The sequence below is a fragment of the Aquarana catesbeiana genome, linkage group LG01, assembly GCF_042186555.1.
Source record: "Aquarana catesbeiana isolate 2022-GZ linkage group LG01, ASM4218655v1, whole genome shotgun sequence".
In the NCBI taxonomy this organism is placed as follows: domain Eukaryota; kingdom Metazoa; phylum Chordata; class Amphibia; order Anura; family Ranidae; genus Aquarana; species Aquarana catesbeiana.
This window is the reverse complement of record NC_133324.1, coordinates 516,563,057-516,578,528: the sequence shown is the minus strand read 5'-3', so window position 1 is coordinate 516,578,528 and position 15,472 is coordinate 516,563,057. Positions and strand designations below refer to the sequence as shown.

Below are 15,472 nucleotides of genomic sequence, written 5' to 3'. Positions count from 1 at the left end.
TTCACATACGTATTTATTTGTCTCCTGGCTGAAAGAGACTTCCCCTCTCCCTCCACACTTATTTACCTTAATATTATGACCATATCATCTTCAGTGCTTCATCACCTGCCATGGTAATTATGATGTTGTACAATGGTGTGTTTTTTTTTGGAGGGGTAGCATTACATTTTTGCTAAGTGCCCCTGTGATTTCTTGTTACACCCCTGCTCATAATGTTTAGCTGCCGTAAACTACACAGGTTTTTAGAAACAAAAATTAATTTGCATCAAATACAATACCAAATTTTCTATATGACTGCATCCAGAATTAATTTATTTAAATTATAAAGCCTTATTGCAAACTTGACCTAAAATAGCTACATAATTTATAAATTCAACAACTGACAATGTACTAAGATTCCATCTTTAAATAAATGATACAAAGAGACAGATTATCCTGCCTTAAAGCGAAACTAAACTGTATCTGAGCACCATAAACTAAAAACACTATTTACTTCCTGAATTCCTTCTGCCCTTAGTTCAGGCATGCAGCCAGGAGGGCGTGCTTAGCTGAGAAAGCCCCTCCTCTCCTCCTAAAGATTCTTGGGATATATGACATTATTTTGGCCTGGGCCAGAAACCAGGAACAACTGAAGAAATGGAAAAGAAAGAAGTATAAAACAAAAAAATATCATATACCTTCCCATCTATTTACTAATGCTAGCAGCAGAAGGACGAAAAATAGTTAATGTTGATTGAGAGTTCCGCTTTTAACAGAAAAATAGTAGAGGACTATGGTGTGAAAACTACAAAATCACCATATCATTTAGCCAGGTTAAGGTACAGGAAGTTTTGGGCTCCCTAATTCATTACAAAACTAGTATTAATATCCTTATCTATCTACATTACTTCCAGACCCTTATTTATCTACATAATTACTCTGTTTATAAGAAATATATACCAATCACTGCTATTTTTCATGCTGAAAGCCACATTCTCTCCTATACTTTCTGGTCAGATGAATTATTTATGGTTGAATCCATAAGATAATCTGTATTCATGTTTGCAAAAAAAAGAATAATTATATCTGGGACTATATGATACTAATGAATAATAATTTCAACTTTCAACACGTTACTTTATGAAATTTGTATTTATAGGAACTGAAAGACCTAACACCAATGAGCAAAGCTTGTGCTTAGTTAGTCTGGCAACATAATGGTACTGTCACAACCACGCACACATAAAAGTCTATTGCAATTGTGTAGTTAATGACACATTTTATTTACTTACTGACATATTTTACAGTGAATTCTTTTGAAATCCGGGCAAAAGAGGGAAGGTGAGGTTCAGTATTGGGCAGGTAGAGCAAAAGACAGAGGCACCATTATGAAAGTCCAGCTTGGGACCTATGACCTCATGAACACCCAGCTTCATGTGCTACAACTGGGACACATAAACTCAGCTGGGCACAGAGGGTTCACAATTAACATACAAGGATCATAGGCAAAGGGGTGGACGGTGAAAATCAGAGGGAATTCATTAAGACCTGCAGCACCTCTCCATGCACATCATACAAAGGTCTTGCAGAATACACAATCCTATACAGCCACTAGAGCTTACGGCTTTAAACAATTGGACGTAAAGTAAAATAATACCTACATATCACATCTTCAGCACTTCTTGAACTTTTTATAGGGCGGGACTGAGTTCAAATGACTATAGCTGTAATGTATTTTTTTTACTTACTGGAGCATTAAAACCTCTCTTTGCGACTGCTAACAGGAGATTCTAATGGACCAATAATTTAATTACCACTATTTGTTAATGGGAACGGAAATAAGTTTGTCATGTTCCAGTTCAACGATGATTACTACGCATTCTTACATGCCAATAAATACAAGAAACATAGATGGAAGGTTTAATATTCTGCACCTTTAGTTGTGGCATTTGTAATGATAATTAAATTGTACACAGGTATAATCTTACACAGGGTCTGCTTTTGATTATATGGCACCCTGTCTACAATTTTAGTATAGTGCCTACCACCACCAAAGAAAGTCTTGCTTACTTTCTTTGTAACCACTGAAATTGTCGAAAGGTAGACTAGTATACAGAACAACTTCCTGGCCTACATATCCTTATTACAGTTTACATCTATTACTAAGAACTGAGTTGCTCGTGCCTGAGGTACACCTGTTCTTTCTCTTCGCATGATCTCCTTATATTCTCTGTTCCAGTTTAGGAGTTTAAGAAGACTATGGGTGTTGAGTTGGCTCTTTTCAAGTAGAGAGGATTGAGGTGGAAAAACACCCCTTTATGATCATAACAATTTAGTTGAAATACACCTACAGAGGAAGGCCTAATATATATATAAATATATATATATATATATATATATATATATATATATATATATATATATATATATATATATATATAATTTTTTTAAAATACATTTTACACAAATGTTCAAAGGAGGTGAAAATCCAAATTTTGATTGGCCCTGTGCAACTATACAGGTAGCATGTTTATCCAACAATGACTATGCTCTTCTATATCACATATGCTTCTTACAGCTGGGCTAAATAGGGTCCAAACCTTAACACTTTTTCTGTTGATGTCTTAGAATTAAAATGACCATAAAATTCTATCACAGTATACCTCTTAATTACTTGTAGTTTATTGTACAAGTATGAGCCATCTTCACCTAATTATCTAGTTCCTGCTTGTCTCCTCATATCCAGAGGGAAAATATTCCAGACAGATTTTCATTTCAGTAATTCTGTGTTATCCACATCACATTCAGTTCATGTAAGCTTTTGTAATCTCTCTTGAAAATCAGGCTTGAGCAATAATAAGGCTTAGCACTGGGAGATGAGCAAGTTGGAGGCATTTGGAAGTGTATGCTGAATGTCTTCTTTGTACAAATTGGCAGTAGCTTTCTTAATAAATAGAGAGAGCTGCAGATTCTTCATAGATGACTACAGTTGATGGCAACAAGAGAAAATGTTGAACTATTTCTGCCATTACAGCATGTATTGTATAGAGCTGAGAAGAAAAACAAGCACCCCTCTCATACACCTGGGAGTGACATGGAAAAAGCCTCCTTCACAGTCTGAAAAGCTTTAGCTTGGAAACTCAGTGTGGCCTGAGTCATTCAAATTATTGGATTATATTGTACAGTCCTTCCAGGTTTAAGAGGAAGCAATGTTTATGGCAGACTGGATACCACATTCTGAGTCTTGAAATTGTGAAGAGGGCTCCCTCAAAGGCTGCAGCAAACAGAGGGAACCCATTATGGAACTGAGAAAAAGGCTAAGGGGTAGAAGTTCCCCATGGTGACATAAGAGCTCCCATCTTAGGCTTTAAGGGGTATGTAAAGTAGAGGAGGAAAGGCACAACCCTCCCCTACGTTCTGCTTACATCACGCTACAACACTTGCACCTTTGTTTCTTCATGCTTAGGTCCTGCTCTCCACTCGTGGGTGCTGCTGTGTCATTGGTCTCTGGCTTCTCACTCTTGTTGGGAGTATCTGCAGGGGCACCATTGGGAGGATGTTGCACCTTTTCTTGTAGGTCTCCATCAACAGCTGGCTGGGCATCCCCATCACCAATGATGACTAGTTCTGCAGTGATAGCTTCTTCCACGCCCAAAACTTTCTTTGTCTCATTCTCATCCTCCACATTCTGATAGCCCATGAAAATCATGGTTACGGGTTGTTCTGGGCCTGGTGAGTTCTGAGGGGGTCGAGCTTGCACCCCAGGAATCTCCTTGCGGGGAGATGCTTTTTTGATCTGGGTCTTCTCATCTGAGGTTAAGGAAATCTCACTGAGTGTTGCTTCCTCTGCCTTTGTGATCAGCTCTTCCACCTCTGTGGAACTCAGCGGGTGGACCGTATCATTGGGAATTGCCACCTCAGATCTTACTGCATGAACAACTGAAAGGAAATAAAAGATTGTGAGAAAAATGCAAAAAAACAAAATAAACTAAATGGTATACATGCAAATGTTTAAAAATAATATAACAAATACATTTAGTAAATGCAGTAAACTTGAACACTGGAAAAAAAAAAAGTGAAAAAACAGCTAGTAAAATTACATTTATATACCCACCACTGGAATCGGCAGCAGCCAACATTTTGGGTGTGTTTCTTTGCTCCAACTGCTATATCACTAATGTGCCCCTGCATCTCTAAAGAGGTTCACTAGTGACACAGCAGCTGGCAGGTGGAGCATCAATTCACTTTCAACATTCTCATAAAACAAGCCCAGCAGTATATGTATGTATGTATGCAGATATATGTGTAAACAGCCTACCATAATGCTTAAAAATTTAATCATTAGACTGTGCAAATATGTGTACAAAAGGACAACAGTAATATATATGCATATATATGGAAAGTATATTATATATAAAATTCACAAGATCATGGACAAGTAGTTTGATGAAATGAAAGAAACGAAGAAGTGAAAAAACTTCATAAAGTCTTCTCCATCCACTTTAAATCCTGGATCATCTGTAGTTGCCCTGGCATCTTGACGCAGACTGTTACAGACTTCCAGAAGAAGAAAGAAAATGTCTTTAATTGACAATATGTTATATATTTGTACCCATAATTACCACTGTGTCTGAGGAGGATAAAACCCGTCTTTCTAAAGAACCCTACCTTTCTGTTCATCTTCATACACCTTGACCCCCTGCAGCAGGTGCTCTTTGGGGAGCACAGTGTTGCTAGAGAGGACCTTAGTCTCCCCTGTGATTCTGTCCTTCTCTACTGTTATCTCCACAGAGTACATGGCTGGGACACAAACAGGACAGCAACATTAAATTTTACAGCACCCCAAAACCCTCCCACCGCCCCGCGGAGGGGCAACAAGCAGGTAAACATAATAGGGAAACCAGGCTTAGAATGAAAGTAGCGAAGCAGAAAGGTAGCAGACAATGTGGCCAATTCCTTGGTTTGCTATATCCCCAGCACAGGATCCTGATCATGCTGTGAGGACAACAGGGCTAGCAACAGCCAGCTGTGATCCACTACTTGGTATAACTGCATTCATACTGTCATTACTGCATGTTAACATGTTGTGACATTATGCCACTGCATCCAGATCGGCTCTAATTCATTTGAAAGAAGAATAAATAAAGCATACAGAGCTGTGTAAAATAAAATATAATCAAGTTTATTAAATTACTTTTACAAATCCTTTGTTTTGTTACAATGTTCAATATTGTTACAGACTGCCAATTGATACTAGAGCAGTGACAAAATGTTAACATTTTAGTGCATATTATTTAATGAATTGTTCAGAAGCAGTATTTACTTAATCAGTAGTAAAAAAATTATAGCAAGTATACCGAAAACAGTCAAATGCAAAGAGTACCTGTCACTTGCCCATAATAGCACAATAACAGTTTTTAATAATCATCTTTAGGGCAGCCAGAATATTCAAAATATTGTCAATATTCCACATACTGAGTAGAATGGGGAATGGCAGTTGGGTATAAGTCTGTTCTGCTTTTTGCTGCTGGTACTTACTGCTATCTTCTCTCCATTTCAGTGAAATGCTTCATTCCCTTTTCCCCATAGAAAAGCAACAATCTGTGCCTGCTCGCAAACAGATTTTCCACCATCTTTGTGATAAAAGCCTGATTTTCATAATCCATATTGGAAAATGTTGCCTTGCTTGCTATGAATGGGTGCCCTAAAAGTACCCATAGGTATGGAAATAGCCTTGCCAAATCCAGTAAAAAAATGTATTTCTCCTAGTGGGGTCAAACACCCCTGACCAATCATTCTTGGGGGAGCAGGCAATCAGATGGCCAGGCTTATTTAAATGAAACACTATTGTTAATCCCAGGATAGGAACAAAGCTGACTCTACCAAGTTTAACGGGGGATTACCAGGGGCAATCAAAATCTTTATGAGCTCACCAAATTTTTAAGCTTTGTTTCATTATACTGCATTTTACTATTTTAGGTACATGTTTTTTAACTTTTTTTTCCTATTTACCACTATTACAATGGTAATTAGACCCAACTTTACAGGTAAAGTTGATCCAGGGAATATCTGATTGCCTCTTGGGGGATCGGGGGGAATCTTTTCCTTGGCTGGAGCAAATTGGATTATGCTTTTTTGGGGTTTCTTTGCCTGCCTCTGGATCAAGTGTGGGTATAGGATAGTGTATATGGAGGTTTTCTATTCATGTGTGTGTGTTTTATTAATTTTTTTTGGTTGAACTGGATGGACCAGTGTCTTTTTTCAACCAGATTAACTACTGTATGTAAATATGTAACCCCTGATGTCCTCGCTGCCAATAGCTCATGCAGACTGAGACTTCCAACCTGCTGCTTATTTAACCTCTACAGGCAATTGGTTACTCAGGCCCAATGCTGCATTGTGGAGAGCCAGAGGGAATTTTATGGGCATGTGCTCTCCATACCCACAAGTTTTTTGGGGGGAAGGCCAGCAGAGGATATAGGCAGTACAGGAGTGAGCCAGGTAAGTAGATAGTACTTTTGATCAACAGACACTTTGATAATATATAGTAAACTGCTGTTTATCTGAACAGCAATGACTGTGTAAGGAAGAACTAGAACAGAAACTTAATTTGTGCACTGTCCTCATCTGTCAATGTATGTTATTATTAAAACATATTTTAGGGTAGTATTCAAAAAATATCAGATAGTGTACACTCTGTGTATTTATTTTTCATAGTTCATCCTTGCACCAAACTCCTGATGAGTGGTCAAGAGCCATGAAACACATAGAGTTTTTTAGGGTGCCTTGTCAAGTTTGGCATATCATCTACTTTTCATATAATGGTCCGTGGTCACATTTATGTATAATATCTCTATTAAGCATTATGTAATTTATATGTATGTGTATTTTCTGTTCATATGTGAGCTCTTTTGCATATCTTAGTAGTTGTAATAAAATTATAATATCTTATACCTTATGCATTACCTTTTTGCAGTGACAGCCCTCATTTAAAGTCCCACTACTCTTTTCTTCTGCTTTTATATTATTAAAAGGTACCAAATATAGTTACCAATCTAGTCCAAATGCATCAACAACAGAAACATGGCATGACAGGTACACTTTAATACTATGTTAGTTAGCAATGAAGTGCCATGGTATTTTTTAGTATGTGTGAATTTTGCTTTAATTTTGTGGCAGTGGAGTCTTGCCATGTGTTATTACAATTGCTATGGAAAGGCTGTCTTCTAATAGAAGGCATAAACCACAAAATGCAGTAACAGATAGCAAACACTAAGAATTCTTTTACTTGCCAGTTTGCAGTGCATTCACTTTTGACTGCTTGCTATATATTACTGCAGATCATCACTGCTTATACCACCAATTCAAGTGCTAACCATCTTCACTAGGTCGGTATTAGCAAGTAAAGCTCAGCCATGCCTTTTTTTCTGGGTGCTGTGGAAGCCAAGGGGTGCCCAGCATAGAATAAGGTGCCAAAACATTGGCTGTGAACCACCCTGGAACTCACCTGCTCTCATCATATCTGGACTATCTGCCTTCTTTGCCGGGGACTGTACAGCATTCTGATCTGAGGACATAGAAGGTTGATACTGCTTAGGCTGAACAACTGGCAAAGCAATTATTTGCCTTTACACATAAATTTAATGATGCGCCACATGTAAAAGAAAAGCAAACTGAACTTACCCCTGGCAGCATGAACTACGGTCTGAAAAAAAAATAAAAGAGTGAATGAATACTTTATCCTTGCATGTTCATCAGAAAGGGAAGTTAACATTAGGTTAACGTATCAGAAAAAATGAAACCATCAAAATAATTTTGGCAAATTATACAGGAAGATAATGAAATACAGGAAAAGTGGTTGCCTCTGATAAAGGAAGAACTCCTGGATCAAATTCTAATTCTATATATCAAAATAGGGATAATGCTACCTGTGTCACAGCCCTTTGACAGCTGCAGCTGGGAATAATAAGGACAACTGAGGCTTGGTGGGGTTCTTTAAAATCTAATTGCAGTGGTGTGATTCACTGGTCTGTACCTGGCGCAGAAGATCCCACAGCAAGGGGCAATGAGATATTTCTTTTTTTTTTGTGAGTGACAGAGTTGATCCAGTAATCTGAGTTTTAAGCAGTGGCGGCTGTTTTTTGGGGGTGTGGCAGACAATCCATGGGTCACGGAGAGCACTGAAGCCCCCCACCCGTTCGACTGGCCGGGTCACAGGCGGCACCTCCCCCTTTGGTCAGTCAGTAAGTCGGGGCAGCACTTACCCCATCTCGCGGGCAGCGCTTCGGGTGGGCGTGTCTCGGTTCCCCAGCCTCTCTGCCCTCCTCCTCCTGTCGGCCAATCAGATCACAACATCTTTCAGGCCAATCCGGTGACGGGAGGAGGATCAGTGTGAAAATAGCGAATATTCATTTGCTATTGTCACACAACTGGGTGGGATCGGGTGCAGTGCTTTCTGCCCCGAAACTACCCTTTTGGAGCCTCTGGCTCTAATCACGTGCTTCAAAAAAACACTCCCCCGCCATTGGAATCCATGCGTCCGGCGCCCTGTATTTAGATCAGGGGGCTGGAGCATGGCTGGGGGGGGGGGGGGGGGCAGGGGGGGCAGCCCCTAATGGACGGGCCGCCACTGGTTTTAAGTAAGATGTCACCTTATTGAGGTATTTCAGGAAAATACAGCATTATGGTCACTAGGTGGCGCCCACGATCATAGGAAATGTCAGTAGGAGGTTGCAGTAATAGGAACTACCCGAATCTGCCACCACCCATTGGAACTGCAAAAGGACTTTCCTGCCAGAAAAGTGTTGTAAATACTTTACTGAAACATGGGCCTTAGTGCCTGCCTCCTGTGAGAAATTAATGTAACTGTCCCTGACAGATACATGAATCTGACACAAGCACCAATATTTGTCCTGCGGAGGTGTGATGGAATTCTAAAGAGTGTACAACACTCTTTATGAATTCCAGGGATAGTTGGCAGCATGCAGAAGCAATACTAAGTAAAAACAATTGACGTAAACAGGTACAGTAGGTAACGTTAAGAGAAAACATATGTTAGCAGGCAAAAAAACAGTGGGCCCTATTGTTATTTTCACATGTTTTTGGCGCAAATGTGATGCTCACTTGATATGCATCAAATAAACAACATAGTGCACCTATTTTGAGAAAGATCTGCAACACGTGTGGCAAAAATCACAAATTATTATTTTGTTGCAAGAATGTTGTAGTTTTTGTGCCTAAAAAACCAATATCTGTACTACAATGTGGCACCAGTATTAGCAGCAGATCGCTGCCTGGTCTGACGGTGCGTCTATATGGCATCTATATAGTAACTTACCAAAGAGAGACTTAGCCCAGAGAAGCTGCCTTGTTCCCTTCCCAGCTGAGCAGAAGGGTGGTAGTAGTAGTAGTAGGTTCCCTCTGATGAGTGTTTGGACAGACACTTACAAGAAGAAGCAGGCAGGGGGCAGATCTGTACTTCTCTACTGCTTTCACTTCTCTTTGCTCCTGGTGAATTTTGTTTTCTTCAATCCGTGGTTGAAGGAAAGAAAATTCCATAAAGTAATACAAGCTGCAATAGCTCACTGTATGCTCCTTACACAGAGATAGTGTGCTGGGTGTGCACGTTCACTGGGCAATATGTGCCCAATAAACAGAGATCCCTGAAGGACCACAGATACATACACACAAATATACCAGGAGTAGGGATGAGCCGAACACCCCCCAGTTCGGTTCGCACCAGAACCTGCGAACGGACCGAAAATGTGTGCAAACTTTAGAACCCCATTGAAGTCTAAGGGGACTCAAACGTTCAAAATCAAAAGTGCAAATTTTAAAGGCTAATTTGCATGATATTGTGCTAAAAAGGGTTTGGGGACCCGGATCCTGCCCCAGGGGACATGTATCAATGCAAAACAAAGTTTTAAAAACGTCTGTTTTTTGGGAGCAGTGATTTTAATGATGCTTAAAGTGAAAAAAAAAAAAAAAAAAAGTGAAATATTCCTTTAAATATCATACCTGTGGGGTGTCTATAGTATGCCTGTAAAGTGGCGCGTGTTTCCCGTGCTTAGAACAGTCCCTGCACAAAATGACATTTTTAAAGGAATAAAAGTCATTTAAAACTGCTTATGGCTTTGATGTAATGTCCGGTCCCGGTATTATGGATGAAAATCAGTGAGACAAATAGCATGGGTACCCCCCAGTCCATTACCAGGCCCTTTGGGTCTTGTGTGGATATTAAGGGGAACCCCGCACCCAAATTAAAAAAAGGAAAGGCGTGGGGCCCCAGGCCCTCTGAACAGCAGTATACAGGCGGTGCAAACAAGACAGGGACTGTAGGTTTGTTGTTAAGTAGAATCTGTTTGTAATTTTGAACTGGTACATTTTTGAAGTGTAGCTCCAGCCAAAAAATCTATTTTTAAGCTTCTTGGAAAACATAGGGAAGGGTTATCATCCCTGTGACATTTGTTTTACTGTCTGTGCACCTCTTCAGAAGATTTCACCTCACTTTCTGTCCCAATGACAAATGTTTTTTGATAATTTGGGGTTTTTAGTGAAACAAGGATTGGTGATAAAGCATCAGTGAAGAGGAGACACGTTTTTCCCATATTAACTCTTACAGGAGAGAATTTCCCTTCCTAGGGGTAGATTTCATCTCACTTCCTGTTGTCTCCTTCCGTTTGCAAGTAGGAATCGTTTGTAAGTTGGATGTTGAAAGTAGGGGCCTGCCCTATACACTCTGCAGAAATTGGGGCCTTAGGTGTTGGTGTTGCCACAACACTGTAAGCCCTCACAGTTACTCTTGGTGGGCGCAGGAACGGGCTCTGCTGTGAAATATTAGATCAAGAATTGTAATTACATGCCCCTGTTGAACAGGGTCAGAAAAATTGGGCCTTTGGTGGTGGTGCTGGTGCCACAACACTGTAAGTCCTCACAGTTACTCTTGGTGGGCACAGAAACGGGCCCTGCTGTGAAATATTGGATCAAGTATTGTAATTACATGTCCCTGTTGAACAGGGGCAGAAAAATTGGGCCTTAGGCACTGGTGCCACAACATTGCAACCCCTCACAGATACTCTAGTTCAGGGGTCTCAAACTGGTGGCCCTCCAGCTGTTGTGAAACTACAAGTCCCATCATGCCTCTGTCTGTGGGAGTCAAGTTTGTAACTGTCAGCCTTGCAATGCCTCATGGGACTTGTAGTTTGGCAACAGCTGGAGGGCCGCCAGTTTGAGACCCCTGCTCTAGTTGGAGCGCAGGAACAAGCCTGCTGCAAAGTATTGCATCAAAAATTGTAATTACATGCCCCTGTTAAACAGGGGCTGAAAAACTGGGATTTAGGCACTGGTGCTGGTGCCAGAACACTGCAACCCCTCACAAATACTCTAGTTGAGTGCAGCAACGAACCCTCCTTGCAAAATATTGCATCAAAAATTGTAATTACACGCCCCTGTTAAACAGGGGCTGAAAAATTGGGCCTTAGCCACTGGTGGCGGCGCCTAGAACCAAAAATATTCTTACAAGCTATCAGCATGATCATTGAGGAGGAAGAGGATAGTCACTCAGCATAACAGGATAGTCACTCAGCATCAGCATAGGCAGTCTTGAAGGGATCTGACATTTCAAAAAAAATTATTCGGTTACATCAGCATCAGGTGCTTGGTAGCTGGTGGTGATCCAAGACTGATTAGTTTTTATGAAGGTCAATCGATCGACCGAGACGGTGGACAGGCGCACCCAGTGATCGGTTACAAAACCTCCAGCAGCACTGAATGTGCGTTCCGAAAGAATGCTGGATGCAGGACAGGCCAGTAGCTCAACTGCATACTGTGCAAGCTCTGGCCAGTGATCCATCCTCAAGACCCAGTAACCCAGAGGATTTTTGGTGGTTAAGGTGTCCAAGTCAGATCTCGCCCCTAGGTATTCCTGCACCATGTAAAACAGACGCTGGCAATGGTTGCTGGAACTGATCATACCTTGGGGCTGCGGACTAAAAAATTGTCTGAATGCATCAGTCAGACGGCCACCTTCTCCACCGCTCCTTCTTTGACTGACCAAAGCCTCAGCAACACGTTGTCCAGGAACAGGAGTTTGTAACCTCCCAGTCTCTGGGAACACGTTGCACAGACCTTTCTGCAAGGCCTCCCGAAGATGTTCCATCCTCTGCTCTGCAACGGCAAGATAAGGTCCGTAACCTTACCCTTGTAACGTCGATCAAGGAGGGTTGCCAGCCAGTATTGATCCCTCTCCTTGATACCACGAATACGAGGATCCTTCCGCAGGCTTTGCAGGATCAGGGAGGCCATGCAGCGTAGGTTTGCTGAGGCATTCGGTCAGTCCTCTGGGTCACTAAGGACGACATGATCCGCAGCCACCTCCTCCCAACCCGTACAAGTCCATGGGTTTCTTGGGACTGTAAATGATCCCTTAAAGACTGCTGCTGATGCTGAGTGCCAGGCTCCACCCCCATGCTGACACAATCCTCCTCTTCCTGTGTGATCGGCGGGCACGCAGGAACACTGTCTGGATAAAGGGGGCCTTGACAGCTAAGGAAGTCCTCCTCTTCCTGCCTCTGTTCTGCCTCAAGTGCCCTGTCCATTATTCCACGCAGCGTGTGCTCCAACAGGTGGACAAGGGGGACAGTGTCACTGATGCATGCACTGTCACTGCTAACCATCCTCGTGGCCTCCTCAAATGGTGACAGGACAGTGCATGCATCCCTGATCATGACCCACGTGGGGTGGGGAAAAAAAAACAAGCTCTCCTGACCCTGTCCTGGTGCCATAGTCGCACAGGTATTCATTGATGGCCCTCTGCTGCATGTGCAGCCGCTGCAGCATGGCCAACGTTGAGTTCCACCTGGTGGGCATGTCACAGATTAGGCGGTTCTTGGGCAGGTTAAATTCCTTTTGGAGGTCAGCCAGCCGAGCACTGGCATTATATGACTGGCGGAAATGCACACAGACTTTCCTGGCCTGCCTCAGGACATCCTGTAAGCCAGGGTACCTGCCCAAGAACCGCTGCACCACCAAGTTAAGGACATGGACCAAACAGGGCACATGGGTCATTTGTCCCTGTCGGAGGGCAGAGAGGAGGTTGGTGCCATTGTCGCAAACCACCATTCCTGCCTTAAGTTGGCGTCAACCACCTCTGAACCTGCCCCTGCAGAGCTGACAGAACCTCTGCCCCAGTGTGGCTCCTGTCCCCCAAGCACACCAGCTCAAGCAATGCATGGCATCTTTTGGCCTTCGTAGTTGCGTAGCCCCTTGAATGCCTACGGAGCACCGCTGGTTCCGAGGACAAAGCACAGGAAGAGGCCATGGAGGAAGAAGAAGAGGAGGGGGTGGAGGAGAGAGGTGTGTCAGAATCACCAGTAGTAGGATTTTGGAGGCGTGGTGACGGAACAACCTCCAACACTACTGCACCTTGTCCTGCATCCTTCCCAGCTGCCAGCAGAGTCACCCAATGTGCTATGAAACTTAGGTAACGTCCCTGTCCATGCCTGCTGGACCATGAGTCAGCAGTAATATGCACCTTACCGCTGACCACCCTGTCCAGCGAGGCATGGACATTGCCTTCCACATGCCGGTAGAGAGCTGAAATCGCCTTCCGTGAGAAAAAGTGGCGTTTGGGTACCTGCCACAGAGGAACCGCTCATTCCACAAACTCACGGAAGGGGGCAGAGTCTACCAACTGAAAAGGTAGCAGTTGAAGTGCTAGCAATTTTGCCAAGCTAGCATTCAACCGCTGGGCATGTGGATGGCTGGGAGCGAACGTCTTTCGGCGGTGCAGCAGCTGGGGCAGGGAAATTTGCCTGGTACAATCTGACGTCGGTGTACCGATAGCAGATTGCCCACAAGTACTTGGCTGTGGCACACCTAATTCTACACCTTCATTCCTCTCAGTGCAGGTCTCAGAGAGGACTGAAGGTATAGTGGGGTTGGAGATCTTAGCTGATGAGGAGCAAGGAGAGGTCCTCTTTGTTCTTTGGTGTGGGTCTTTTAGGTACGCTTGCCAACGAACTGCATGGCAGGTCAACATATGTCTGGTCAAGCATGTGTTGCCCAAGCGGGAGATGTTTTGGCCACGCGAGATACGCTTGAGACATATGTTGCAAATAGCAGCGGTGCGATCTGATGCACTCATCTCAAAAAAGGCCCACACCAAAGAACTTTTGGAATAACGCTCCGAGACAGCAGCACCCTGCACAGGCGGAGCTTTGCGGTGTGATGCAGTCAGTGTGCTGCCCTTAAGCTGGCCCCTGGAGGGCATCCTGCCTCGTTGGTGATGTTCCTCCTCCTCTCTCCTATCAGGCACCCACGTGGAGTCAGTGACCTCATCATCCCCTCCCTCCTCATCACTGGAGCAAACCTGGCAGTATGCTGCAGCAGGGGCAACATGACTGCCAGATTGCTGTCCTTCTTGGGCACCCCCTCTGTCTGGGCTCACGTTACTGCCTTCCTCTAGCTGAGTGCCATCATCCGAGCCTTCAAAACGCTGGGCATCCTCCTGGAGCATGTACCCAACACTGTGGTCAAACAGTTCGGGGGACTCCTCAGGAGGACATGGTGGGGCTAGGGAAGGAGCGACTGATTCCATTGAGCTGAGGGAAGAGGCTGGGTTGGCAGCTGCTTTGCCAGACAAAGTACCCTGAGCATGGGTGAGAGAGGATGAGGAAGATGAGGATGGCTTGGTCATCCACTCGACCAAGTCTTCCGCATGTTGCGGCTCAACACGGCCAGCTGCCGAAAAAAAGGCCAAGCATGTCCCACTGATGAGGATGCACCGTGTCCACGACCAGCACTCTTGCCTCTAGACACAGAGCCTGCTTGCCCTCTTTTATTGGCTTGTGACTGTCTGCATCTCCTTGTTGGCCTTCCAGACATACTAATGGCCTGCAGTGAGATGTAGCTGCACTAAGCTGGGATATATATATATATATATATATATATATATACTGCAGCTAGCAAAATCAACTGTCTGCCTGTAGTATTATTAGTATGAGAACACCACCAATCTTCTACAGGTAGCTTTAGCTGAACACTGTGCAGAGGTTGCACTACACTAACTTGTAGTTTTAGCTGAACACTGTGTAGAGGTCGCACTACACTAACTCGTAGCTTTAGCCGAACACTGTGCAGAGAACGCACTACACTAACGTTTAAATAATGTAGCTGCCTGCGGTAGTGATAGGATCAGGAAAACACCACCAACCTTCTACATGTAGCTTTAGCTGAACACTGTGCAGAGGATGCACTACAGTAACGTTTAAATAATGTAGCTGCCTGCGGTAGTGATAGGATCAGGAAAACACCACCAACCTTCTACAGGTAGCTTTAGCTGAACACTGTGCAGAGGACGCAATAAACTAACGTTTAAATAATGTAGCTGCCTGCGGTAGTGATAGGATCAGGAAAACACCACCAACCTTCTACAGGTAGCTTTAGCTGAACACTGTGCAGAGGACGCACTACACTAACTTGTAAATAATGTAGC

The 15,472-nt window shown here is 43.3% G+C and overlaps 1 protein-coding gene across 2 annotated transcripts in view; it reads right to left on the bottom strand.

Annotated features, from left to right (window-relative positions):
- Nucleotides 1-1,238: 1,238 nt before the first annotated feature.
- The window catches only part of PALM (paralemmin), a 117,214-nt gene continuing 102,980 nt past the window's right edge, over nucleotides 1,239-15,472 (bottom strand). The window contains exons 6-9 of one of the 2 annotated variants that reach the window (XM_073594045.1): nucleotides 7,663-7,684; nucleotides 7,487-7,546; nucleotides 4,648-4,779; nucleotides 1,239-3,918 (exon numbers count right to left, since the gene is read on the bottom strand). In XM_073594045.1, coding sequence (XP_073450146.1) covers nucleotides 3,401-3,918; nucleotides 4,648-4,779; nucleotides 7,487-7,546; nucleotides 7,663-7,684 — 732 coding nt within the window. In that variant the 3' untranslated portion in view covers nucleotides 1,239-3,400. The remainder of the gene's footprint in view (nucleotides 3,919-4,647; nucleotides 4,780-7,486; nucleotides 7,547-7,662; nucleotides 7,685-15,472) is intronic. The other variant, XM_073594046.1, reaches the window with a different exon arrangement.